Source organism: Engraulis encrasicolus, chromosome 2 (genome assembly GCF_034702125.1).
Source record: "Engraulis encrasicolus isolate BLACKSEA-1 chromosome 2, IST_EnEncr_1.0, whole genome shotgun sequence".
Classification (NCBI taxonomy): Eukaryota; Metazoa; Chordata; class Actinopteri; order Clupeiformes; family Engraulidae; genus Engraulis; species Engraulis encrasicolus.
In genome coordinates, this window is record NC_085858.1 from 14,085,078 (window position 1) to 14,098,347 (window position 13,270).

The following is a 13,270-nucleotide window of genomic DNA, read 5'->3' on the forward strand; positions in this document are numbered from 1 at the left end:
TTGCTATCTTCCCTCAGGCACTAGAGTATGTATACACCACTGTTTGTATATAAGAGTGTGTTCTGTACTTTGCATGGAGCTTTCTCAGTCTCGGGAAGAGGGAGGAGCAAGGGGTTGGGTAGTCATGCCAGATGTCATGGCTGAAGGTGACAATGTGTCAGTGATAAAAGTTGTGGTGTGCAGAGTTAATTAATGAATCACATGTAGATGGGCTATCTGTTGTGGTGGATCTGGAGTAGCAGTTGAACATGCACACAAACACGGACACATGCTCAGAAGCGCACACACTCTCTCTCTCTCTCACACACACACACACACACACACACACACACACACACACACACACACACACACACACACACACACACACACACACACACACACACACACACATACACACACACACACACACACACACACACACACACACACACACACACACACACACACACACACACACACACACACACACACACACACACACACACAAAACAGAAATCTTCACCATAGTCTCATCTTGTGTGCAGAATGATTGAAAGAAGTCTAGTTCAAAGGTACAATAGCCTATACATAGGTTATGGGTGTAAAATATGTGCATTATGTAGACAACAATAACATCTATAGAAAATATCAATACATCAGTCCAAGAGGGTGGTGCCCAGGGTTAGGCCAGACCTAGCTTGTTCTTAGTCATCTTTAAGTTTGCACACTAGTCATTTCCCTACACATTATGGTAACATAATGGTAACATCAGTCTATTATATAATGTTATAAATAATGACTCAGCTTGTCGAGTTTTGGCTCGATCACTGTATCAGACAGAAGAAGGTACGTACAGGTTGCTAATAGTCAGTTAACACTTGGCACAAAATGGCACAACATCATGCCTTTAGCTGCCTGTAAGAAAGGGTGAGGGGAAATGGTTTAGTGGCGATGAACTGAAAAATTATTAAAATTGATTTTTTTTTCCCTCTGGTTGTGATTGATTGATTGATTGATTGATTGATTGATTGATTGATTGATTGATTGATTGATTGATTGATTGATTGATTGATTGATTGACTGGTGAATTCATGAATTGATGGACTGGTTGACTTATAGATTGGTTGATTGATCATTCATTTACCTCAAAGCCAGTTAAATTAATGTCATCTTCCAAAGGAGAATCCAACATATGGGTAGCTATCATTTAACAAGATAACACAGTAGTGAGATCAGATGTAGCTCTTATTCTGCACGATTTCCAAATGACTGGAGTTTAGGCTGTTGGTTTTTGTTCAGCTGCTTCAGCTGCCTCAGTCACTGTGGCTGTCGAGCACAGTAGTAAACAGCAGAGTCCTCTGCTCTCAGACTCTGGGCCTCCAAGAACTGAGTGCTGCTGGGAACGTCCTCAGTCAGAGTGAAGTGGCCTTCCATAGAACTGGCATAAATAGGAACTTTACTGCTTCCACTATCTATCCTTCCAATCCACTCCAGAGCCTGTCCTGGTTTCTGTCTGATCCAGTGCATATAACTATCTGTCATGCTAAAGCCTGATATTTGACAGGAGATCTTGACTGGCTCTCCTGGTCTCTTCACCTCAGAGTGAGACTGATCCAGTCTGATTTCGCTGCAGACATCACCTGCATAATAACATTTCATACATTACTGGGGTCTTTTTAGCAGAGACAGTATACCAGAATATTGTAAATGAATGTATGTTGTACATAATCTTACATTGACATTACCTTGAAACAGCAGCATGAAAAGGAAGCAACAAAACAGATTTCTGTCCATGTCATCTGATGTATGAGTTGTACCTTCAAGTTGTTCAAAATCATCAGTGTACTATCAAATGGAGAGGGCAGGGAGGTGTTTTTAAGTACTGACGTGGAGGGTGAGTTTGCATACACTGTTCTGCCCTCATGAGGCCTGGCTATGATGGACAGAAGCAGTCTGCACTCAGATGCAGCTGGCGTCATGAAGTGGTTTAATCTCAGGCAAAGGCACAATTGACTCGGTATAGATACTAACTTGGATAACATTTAAAAACAATTAATGACAGTCTGTACATTTTTGTTTTATATTTATTTTTCTCTTTTTTGAGGCTTGTCCACATATTTGAAGTCCTTTTATTGGTCTATCCAGCTATAGCATGAATGAAGATTTAGCTCTTCTAATAAGTGTTTGTAAAATACAAGCATCACTTATGATATGATTTATATTTTTACTAAATTATTGTATTGTTTTCACAGCCAATTCAATGTGTTCTTCTGATGTTTGCTTCATTAATAGCAATGTGTTTTGAAGGCAACACAATTCATGAGTGCTAATGTTGGCAGTGCTTCAAAAGCAATTACATAAGAGCTTCATGAAGCTGTGCTTATTATTACGACACACACAAGTGCAGAATCTGAGTGTTTTATTCTTCATTGTTCATGAGATTTAAGCTTTGTTGTTTTTACGTCATGTCAATGTGAAACTGAGGTGAAGGTAACCAGGGAAGGTGGCAGAGGGGACAAAGGGGGCAGGCAGAGGGACACAGGCTTCATTCTGGAATAGCATTTTATGTCCACTCAGGGTGGGAGTGTGTGAATAGCACCTAAGGAGTACATGCTATTGTACAGCCACCGAGGCTCTTGTGTCACTGTCTTTCTTCTGAATTGAGTAGCCTATAGTATTTTCTTCTTATACAAATAGTGTTAAAATGCAAAATGTTCTTCTGAAATGTAATGTGTGGGTGTCACATGAGGAGGGGATGTTGTAGAGCAGGGCTATTCAAATGGCGGCCCTCGGGCCAGATGCGGCCCTTGGACAGCAAGGTTCTGGCCCCCCACAAGCCATTTGAAATATGGAATTGTTTTTCTGAATTTAGAGATAGGAGTACAGGTTCCGTATCGAGCTGACACAGGACGTTAAAATGCAGGAAATTACCTCTAAGAAATGCAAAACTTTATGGGGGAGGACCCCCAGAGCTCCCACCTCAATGAAGTGTCCCATATTTTTTCTCATTGACAGTCCACAACCATAATACATACGCATAGTTGACCCCTTTACTATGAGGAATTTGAAAAACTGGCCCTCGTTGACAATTAATTGAATACCCCTGTTGTAGAGCATTGTTGTGTCCCTTTCAATATCTGGCCTCCCATCTTCTCCTTTTGCTTGCAGCCTCATGCTTCACTGACGCCCGCCTTGGTGGAGAAAGCAATTGAGTTTCTCCGATATCAGCCAAGGCACAACTTTTTGGGGGGACTTTCACCCCTTTCAACATCCTGATTGTAAATGAGAAAATGCCCTTTGAATTGTGCTTATGCGAGATATTGAATGAAACTTCAATCGTCAATGACGTCTTGCCTTGCATCATAACACCACAAGCCCAAGGCAAGGACGGGAGGTTAGATATAGATAGGGACCCATTGTGTCTGTGTCCTTGTTGTTAGCTTTTGCATGGGTTTTTGTACAGCTCTCTAGAGTCTTGCATCACTGTGCGTCTGCGGGCACAGTAATACACAGCCGTGTCTTCAGCCTTCAGACTGTTCATCTGCAGATACACCTGGTCCACACTGTTGTCTCTGGAGATGGTGAATCGTCCCTGAACAGTGCTGGAGTAAAATTTTCTAGCACTGTCGTACTCAATAGTTGCAACAAATTCCAGGCCTCTCTCAGGGGCCTGTCTGACCCAGGCCATCCAGTTGCCATCAAAGTCCAACCCTCCAGATGCAGTGCAGGTCAGTTTATGTGACTGGCCCGGTCTTAACAACGCTGGTTCAGACTCTGTCAAGACCTGACCCTGCAATCCTGTGAGATAAACGAAAATAAATAACAATCGACGATGATTATTGTTTTAAACATACCTCTACATGCTCTATATGCCTGAGGACTACTGCTACTTACCAGGCAGCATCTGCAGTAATAGGAGAATGTGTATTGGGACGTGCATGTTCTTGACTTGTAGAAGTGTTGGATTGCTATCTTCCTTCAGGCACTAGAGTATGTATACACCACTGTTTGTATATAAGAGTGTGTTCTGTACTTTGCATGGAGCTTTCTCAGTCTCGGGGAGAGGGAGGAGCAAGGGGTTGGGTAGTCATGCCAGATGTCATGGCTGAAGGTGACAATGTGTCAGTGATAAAATTTGTGGTGTGCAGAGTTAATTAATGAATCACATGTAGATGGGCTATCTGTTGTGGTCATTGACAGTAAATTTACTCTCAATGGTTGTGGTGGATCTGGAGTAGCAGTTGAACATGCACACAAACACGGACACATGCTCAGAAGCGCGCGCACGCACACACACACACACACACACACACACACACACACACACACACACACACACACACACACACACACACACACACACACACACACACACACACACACACACACACACACACACACACACACACACTCACACACACTGCTCATATTCTATGTTTTTAAAACAGAAATCTTCACCATAGTCTCATCGTGTGTGCAGAATGATTGAAAGAAGTCTAGCTCAAAGGTACAACAGCCTATACGTAGGTTATGGGTGTACAATATGTGCATTATGTAGATAACGATAACATCTATGAAAAATATCAATACATCAGTCCAAGAGGGTGGTGCCCAGGGTTAGGACAGACCTAGCTTGCTCTTAGTCATCTTTAAGTTTGCACACTAGTCATTTCCCTACACATTATGGTAACATATGGTAACATCAGTCTATTATATAATGTTGCAAATAATGGCTCATCTCATTGTTGAGTTTTGGCTCGATCACTGTATCAGACAGAAGAAGGTACGGGTTTCTAATAGTCAGTTAACACTTGGCACAAAATGGCACAACATCATGCCTTTAAGTGCCTGTAAGAAAGGGTAAGGGGAAATGGTTTAGTGGCGATGAACTGAAAAATTATTAAAATGAAAAAAAAAAGTCATTTCCTCTGGTTGTGATTGATTGATTGATTGATTGATTGATTGATTGATTGATTGATTGATTGATTGATTGATTGATTGATTGATTGATTGACTGGTGAATTCATGAATTGATGGACTGGTTGACTTGTGGATTGGTTGATTGATCATTCATTTACCTAAAAGCCAGTTAAATTAATGTCCTCTTCCAAAGGAGAATCCAACATATGGGTAGCTATCATTTAACAAGATAACACGGTAGTGAGATCAGATGTAGCTCTCATTCTGGTTCCAAATGACTGGAATTGAAGCTGACAGTTTTTGTTCAGCTGCTTCAGCTGCCTCAGTCACTGTGGCTGCGAGCACAGTAGTAAACAGCAGAGTCCTCTGCTCTCAGACTCTGGGCCTCCAAGAACTGAGTGCTGCTGGGAACGTCCTCAGTCAGAGTGAAGTGGCCTTCCATAGAACTGGCATAAATAGGAACTTTACTGCTTCCACTATCTATCCTTCCAATCCACTCCAGAGCCTGTCCTGGTTTCTGTCTGATCCAGTGCATATACCTATCTGTCATGGTAAAGCCTGATATTTGACAAGAGATCTTGACTGACTCTCCTGGTCTCTTCACCTCAGAAGGAAACTGATCCAGTCTGATTTCGCTGCAGACAACACCTGCATAATAACATTTCATACATTACTGGGGTCTTTTTTAGCAGAGACAGTATACCAGAATATTGTAAATGAATGTATGTTGTACATAATCTTACATTGACATTACCTTTAAACAGCAGCATGAAAAGGAAGCAACAAAACAGATTTCTGTCCATCTCATCTGATGTATGAGTTGTACCTTCACGTTGTTCAAATGTACTATCAAATGGAGAGGGCAGGGAGGTGTTTTTAAGTACTGAAGTGGAGGGTGAGTTTGCATATACTGTTCTGCCCTCACAAGGTCTGGCTATGATGGAGAGAAGCAGTCTGCACTCAGATGCAGCTGGCGTCATGAAGTGGCTTAATCTCAAGCAAAGGCACCATTGACTCATAATAGATACTAACTTAGATAACATTTAAAACCAATTAATGACGGTCTGTACATTTTTGTTTTATATGTATTTTTCTCTTTGTTGAGGCTTGTACACATATTTGATGTCAAATGTCCCTTTATTGGTCTATCCAGCTATTGCATGAATGAAGATTTAGCTCTTCGAATTAGTGTTTGTAATACACAAGCATCACTTGTGATATGATTTATATTTGCTAAATTATTGTATTGTTTTCACAGCCAATTCAATGTTTTTTTCTGATGTTTGCTTCATTAAAAGCAATGTGTTTTGAAGGCAACACAATTCAAGAGTGCTAATGTTGGCAGCTCCGGTAAAAGCAATTACATAAGAGCTTCATGAAGCTGTGCTTATTATTACGACACACAAAAGCACAGAATCTGGGCGTCATTTTATTCTTCATTGTTTTGCTGTTTTTTCATCCTGTCAATGTGAAACTGAGGTGGTGGCTGGTGGTAACCAGGGACACTGACAGTGCAGGACAAAGGAGGCTGGCAGGGGGGGGGACAGGATCAATTCTGCCATCTAGTGGTATGTTTTAGTAGCAGCATTTTATGTCCACTCAGGTTGGGAGTAGCACCTGAGGAGTACATAGTACTACTGTAGAGCAACAACAGAGGTTCTGGTATGACGGTGTTTTCTTCTGAATTGCGTATAGTATTTGCTGTAATACAAATACAGTTGAAATGTGAAATGTTCTTCTGAAATGTAATGTCACATGGGGAGGGCATGTTGTAGAGCAATGGAGGCTCTTGTGTAACTGGATCCCTTTCAATATCTAACCTCCTGTCCTCTCCATGTTGTTTGTGGCCTCATGCTTTTCTGACGTTCTGCCTTCGTGGAGAAAAACAACGAATTTTCCCCGACACCAGCACAACCTTTTAGGGGGACTTTTACCCATTCAGCATCCTGATTGTAAATGTGAAAAAGGCCTTTCAATTGTGCTTATGCAAGATATTAAATCAAACTTCAATCGTCAATGACGCTTTGCCTTGCATCACGACACCAAAAGCCCAAGTAGAGGACGGGAGGTTAGATATAGATAAGGACCCATTGTGTCTGTGTCACTGTTTTTTTTATCTGCAGCATATGTTTTTGTACAGCTCTCTGGAGTCTTGTATCACTGTGTGTCTGCGGGCACTAGGGTGCATCAAAAAAACGCTTTTTCAGCCTATTGATCTGTCTGGGTGATAAAAGTGTTCCACTGCATGTACAAATAACACATGCAAAATATTTTTGCAATCCATGGTGGTTTACAGGTCCAACGGAATATGAGCTGATATGAAGGAATTGTGGATTAACTGCGTCAGTCTTTGCCAATTCAACGAAACCCTCCCACCTAATAACTTGGACTGTTTTTGTGATTTTGTTGAAATATTTTAACCTAAATATTTAAATGAAATAAAACCACTTTGACATATGTAAAATAACAGATTCCTAATTAACTATAATCATCAGTACCCCCCAAAATAATAGATATAGGTATTTCCGAGAAACTGGGAAATTCACACACTGACACACAGGCTAAGCAAAAGGAAAAAAAACATGCAAATTGCTCCAAGAATGGCAATGCACCAATCAAGTAGTCAATATGGCATTTGATACCACGGCTTCAAATACTGGCCATCTGAGCGCAGCCTGCATAGCCATACAGCTTTCACTGGGACGACCACTGCTGTGGTCTGGGTGCCGCCATCACATTGGCGAGGTGCTACTCAGTCAAATATTTAATGACCTCAGACTGGAGGTGTCAAGCTCACCAGAGGTTGCTCTGTTCTCTCGTCTGAGGGATAATTGCCACTTATTGCCACATGATGACAATTTGAGCAATTTGCATGTTAGGTTGCCAATGATAGTTCCACAAGCTTCATCAGCCCCCTTTGTATATGCAGGCACACCAAGCAACTTCAGCTGTGTATTATCTCCAACAACAACTGTCAGGCGCTCTTCCTTCTGGCGCACATTGTCAAGTGTCTGCGTCAACTTGCTGTCCCAGTGCAGGGTGCACAAGGCAGGTGGTATCCACTGCTCATGGCATTCCTCACTGATGGTTTTCAGCACTTTACGGCGTGGCAAGATTTGGCCGGCTGAGGATGTCTGGTGGAATCAAGACTGTGGTGCCAGACCTGCTTTGTGTCCTGTAGACACCAGAGTAAAGTCCTTTCAGAAATTACTTGTGAGAGTTGCAAGTAAGAATTCAAAGTCCCTCCATGGCTGAAGATCAGCTCAACAGTTATTCACCATGCCTAACAAACTCAGAGTCAAACACTCTGATTTTCATGAGGCCTTTATTTATTACAACATCATTCTATCCAAAACTGAAGATTTTTTTCCTTTTGCTTAGCCTGTGTGTCAGTGTGTGAATTTCCCAGTTTCTCGGAAGTACTTATATCTATTATTTTGGGGGGTACTGATGATTATAGTTAATTAGGAATCTGTTATTTTACATATGTCAAAGTGGTTTTATTTCATTTAAATATTTAGGTTAAAATATTTCAACAAAATCACAAAAACAGTCCAAGTTATTAGGTGGGAGGGTTTCATTGAATTGGCAAGGACTGACGCAGTTAATCCACAATTCCTTCATATCAGCTCATATTCCGTTGGACCTGTAAACCACCATGGATTGCAAAAATATTTTGCATGTGTTATTTGTACATGCAGTGGAACACTTTTATCACCCAGACAGATCAATAGGCTGAAAAAGCGTTTTTTTGATGCACCCTAGCGGGCACAGTAATACACTGCTGTGTCTTCAGCCTTCAGACTGTTCATCTGCAGATACACCTGACTCTTGCTGTTGTCTCTGGAGATGGTGAACCTCCCCTGGACTGATTGAGAGTAACGCTTGTCAGACCCAGAGGGTTGACTGGGGTGTGCCACCCATTCCAGTCCTTTTCCAGGAGCCTGTCTGACCCAGGCCATATAGTAGCTACTGAATGTGAATCCAGAAGCTGTGCAGGTCAGTTTGTGAGATCCTCCAGGTCTGATGACCACTGGCTCAGACTCAGTCAGGGTCACACTTTCACCCAGAACACCTGTGGAAACACAGAATAATGATAATGTCTGGGTTTAAATTCAGTGAGTGCAGGTCAGTTTGTGAGATCCTCCACTGCTGATGACCACTGGCTCAGATTCAATCAGGGTCAGACTCAGGAAACCTGTTAAAACATTGAAATAAATTATTAGACAAAAACCTGGCACAAATCGCCTTAAAAAAAATACACCAGAATAGCTTACCAGTGCAGCACAGAGCTGCGACTATGAGTGCTGGTGTGAATGTCATATTGAGAGAGGTGTGAGAGGTGAGGTACTGAGGTGTGTGTGTGTGTGTTTGTGTGCAGCCCTGTTGGGGGTATATAGTGCGGCTATGAGGTCTTTTGCATTAGCCCCTCCTCCTTACAAAGGCTTTGGACCAGATCTTGTTTTTTTCACTATTTGGGATGGACAGGGTCCTTTAAAGGCTCTGTACAGTGCACACAAACACACACACACACACACACACACACACACACACACGCACACACACAGACACACACGACATTGACAATGTTCATGACAATTTCATGACTGTGTCATATCATGCTTATTACACTGTTAAGTAAGACGTCCTGTGATCAAGACGTTATTTATGGTTATTAAGTTTGCCCGTCGCAGCATATTGACTTGGGGCCCATTTTATTTTGTTTTGAAGTAGAACTATATTCTAGGTTTGGCTCACGTCAAAGGATGGGTTTATCGTAGCCTGATATGACCCGCCCTTAATAAAGTATTATGAAGTACAACAGTAAGTTCAACAATAATATCAACTTTTGTATTAATATTCCACATAGGCCTACATTTCAGACGTGACTCGCAACTAATGTGAATTCTTTGGAATGTACTGTGGCGGCGGTAGGTCCAATTCACCACTATTGACAGGGCAGCTAACCTAGTAGTTGGGGGACTGCTGACAGTCTGTTGATTGAGAGAACTACTATGTCGTTTGTTCCATGTCGTGTGGCCGCAGTGCCACCTGGACTAGCAGTGAAAGTGTACATGCTGGGCAATTTTCATGTTGGCCTTCTTAAAGATCTTCCTCTATATTGTCTTTTTCTATGTCGTTACAACACACGATGCCGTGTGTACGTGTGTGAGGGAGAGGGAGAGATAGGACAGCGCACGTTGAACTGTTAAATCATACGATCACACTGAATCACAGTGGTGCGATTAGTCTGTTGTTGTTACTGTACTGTAAACTTGCCTCGTACAGGACCGCAACCACCCCAACCCATGCCGAAAATGTCTTCCCGGCAAATTCTGGTGTTTTGATCAAGGTTTTTTTTTTTGACCAGCAGTCTCTTGCATTCATACAGCAACTGTTAAGCAACTGCAACAAATTATTTCTGGCGCCGCCACTGGCTGTAGTCCACAGTGTAGAGACCCTCACAGGATGCAGCTGCCAGCAGTCAAAGGGAGGTCTATGAGGTCAGGGTATAAAGCATGTACGTACATACGAACCCATAAATTAGATCACATTTTTCTCACTTGATCTGTTCAAATGAGCATCTTGCTTTCTTAACTTATTAAGACACAGCATTATAAATTTGCTGTTACCAGAATGGCAATGACCAAGTTGTTATGCATTACTAAAGGGCCTGTGTTGTGCCATAGTATTGTAGTACTATGGTAGTTAACTTTACAATGACTATTATTACAATGTGCCACTGGTGGTACGGTGTGCATTATGGGGCTACGCCTATTGCTGGACTGTGGCTTGATTGAATAGGCTTCTAAGACTAAATATTGTTGTCCCTAAAATAAAGTGTTACCAAATAGGCCCACAAATTGTGGGCCTATTTGGTAACGCTTTATTTTAGGGACACATCTACTATAAGCACTAACACATACAATGTTAATGCCTGAATAAGTAACTTGAAAGGCATGTACTAAGCAAACACAAAGGCCTACTAGGTCCTTACTAAGGTTAAATTGGTAATAAATCCCTTATTGAAAGTGAAGTGAAAGTGAAAAAGTGAAAGCCCATTGGGAAACTCCAACTCCCATTGTCATTGTGACACAGCACTCCACAGCACACAAGTGAACACTGCACACTGCACACAACGAAATTGCATTTATGCCTCACCCGTGCAAGGGGGCAGCCCTCAGTGGCGCCCCATGGGGAGCAGTGCGGTGGGACGGTACCATGCTCAGGGTACCTCAGTCATGGAGGAGGATGGGGGGGAGCACTGGTTGATTACTCCCCCCACCAACCTGGCGGGTCGGGAGTCGAACCGGCAACCTCTGGGATGCAAGTCTGACGCCCTAACCGCTCACCCATGACTGCCCGTGAACGAGACATTTGTGAATACATGCCTAACAAATGTTTGATTTTGCTTTGTACATGCCTTTCAAGTTACTTACACAGGCACATCGTATGTATTAGTGCTAATAGATGTATCCCTAAAATAAAGTGTTACCGCCTATTTTAATGTATAGTGTTCTGACCTAGAAGGTGAAACCTGGGCCATAGTAAAAATGGAAAAGTGTTTGTTGTACAACACCGGCATACTGAGTGTGTTCTTCATGCTTCATCATGTGTCAGTTTTTGTTCTGCTCTGCAGCATCGTGTGTGACTGTGTGTGTCGGGCACAGTAATACACAGCTGTGTCCTCAGCCTTCAGACTGTTCATCTGCAGATACACCTGACTCTTGCTGTTGTCTCTGGAGATGGTGAACCTCCCTTGAACAGACTGGGAGTAGTAGATTTTGCCACTGTCATATCTAATGTATGCCAGCCATTCCAGTCCTTTTCCAGGAGCCTGTCTGATCCAGTGCATGCTATAGTCACTGAACGTGACTCCAGATGCTGTGCAGGTCAGTTTGTGAGATCCTCCAGGACTGATGACCACTGGCTCAGACTCAGTCAGGGTCACACTTTCAACCACAACACCTGTGGACAACACACACGCATACACACGCACACACGCACTTTTCAATTCAACATTCGGTAATGCTTTACTTTACGGTACAGTTACCATATGTAACTACTGTGTACTTTCTGGGTAACAACAGGGTATCAGAGAGAAGTTACATGGTATCTAATGGGTGAAAAGGGGGTAATTACGAAGTAAATACCATTAATTGGGTAACAAAAGGGTAACAGAGAGAAGTTTGATGATTAGATGGTTAGAAAATAGGCTGTAGTTTTCATAGTAATTGTTGAGATATTGGTATTACATAGTATTTACTTTGTAATTACCCCCTTTTTACCCGTTACATACCATGTAACGTCTGTTACCCTGTTGTTATGCAGAAAGTACACAGTAAATACTGTACCGTAAAGTAAAGCATTACCCAACATTCTCTCATGAATAAATAAGGGATAATTACTACTGCTCCTCATAATGTGTGTGTGTGTGTGCGCGTGTGCGTGTGCGTGCGTGCGTGCGTGTGTGTGTGTGTGTGTGTGTGTGTGTGTGTGTGTGTGTGTGTGTGTGTGTGTGTGTGTGTGTGTGTGTGTGTGTGTGTGCGCGTGTGTGTGTGTGTGTGTGTCTTACCTGTGCAACAGAGAGCTGTAATGAGTGCTGTAATGAGCATCATCTTGACAAGTGTCTCAGTGACAGAGCAGGTGTGTAAAGAGTGTGTGAGGCTCTGTGGGCTGACTTATACTGTGGACATGAGGGCTTTTGCATCAGCCCCTCCTCCTTGTCATTTGTACAAGCTGTGATGACAAACATGACATCATCATCTGCAAAAGTAAAACATAGATTTTTAACATCTTTGTTTTTATCGGCCACCGTTTTCTAAAAGCTCGTTAAGACACAGCGTTATAAATTTGCTCTTACCAGAATGACAATGACCAAGTTCTAGTGCATCACAAAAGGCTCTGTGCTATGTTGTAGTTTTCAATGATTATTGCAGTGTGCCACTGGAGGTACGGCGTGCATTATGGGGCAACAGACTACTAGTACAGCAGGACACCCATAGTCTACATATATGTATGTACTGTAAAGCATATAGTCCCCGTCCAAAGAGACAAAAATATCTACATAATATACTCTATTCTCCTTGTCAACAGATAAATAACAGATAACAGAGAGAGTGGAATGCTCAGCCCGTGTTATTTTCATGGACTGTAGCCTACTGTAAAAATGTCTTCATGTCATTACTAGAAATTGAAAGACCCCATGACCTGCAATGTCTGATTCGCCGAGAACAAATGCAGTAACAGAACACCCCTTTTTTCATTTGGGAGACATCAGCTCCCTCTGCAGGTTGAAGACGACAATGAATATGAAAATGTACACAGCAGTTGAACCTGAGCGCTCCACTAGCCAACAGACCCTTTC

At 42.3% G+C, this 13,270-nt stretch overlaps 2 gene segments (V, D, J or C); both read right to left on the reverse strand.

The window, feature by feature from the left end:
• Positions 1-1,299: 1,299 nt before the first annotated feature.
• Positions 1,300-1,802, reverse strand: LOC134459409 (immunoglobulin heavy variable 1-69-2-like). The segment is given in 2 exon segments: positions 1,300-1,622; positions 1,728-1,802. Coding segments are annotated over 2 exon segments (372 nt in total).
• Positions 1,803-3,418: 1,616 nt separating this feature from the next.
• On the reverse strand, positions 3,419-12,528 carry LOC134459415 (immunoglobulin heavy variable 3-43D-like). The segment is given in 5 exon segments: positions 3,419-3,581; positions 5,383-5,412; positions 9,533-9,550; positions 11,580-11,871; positions 12,479-12,528. Coding segments are annotated over 5 exon segments (546 nt in total).
• Between the last annotated feature and the right edge of the window lie 742 nt (positions 12,529-13,270).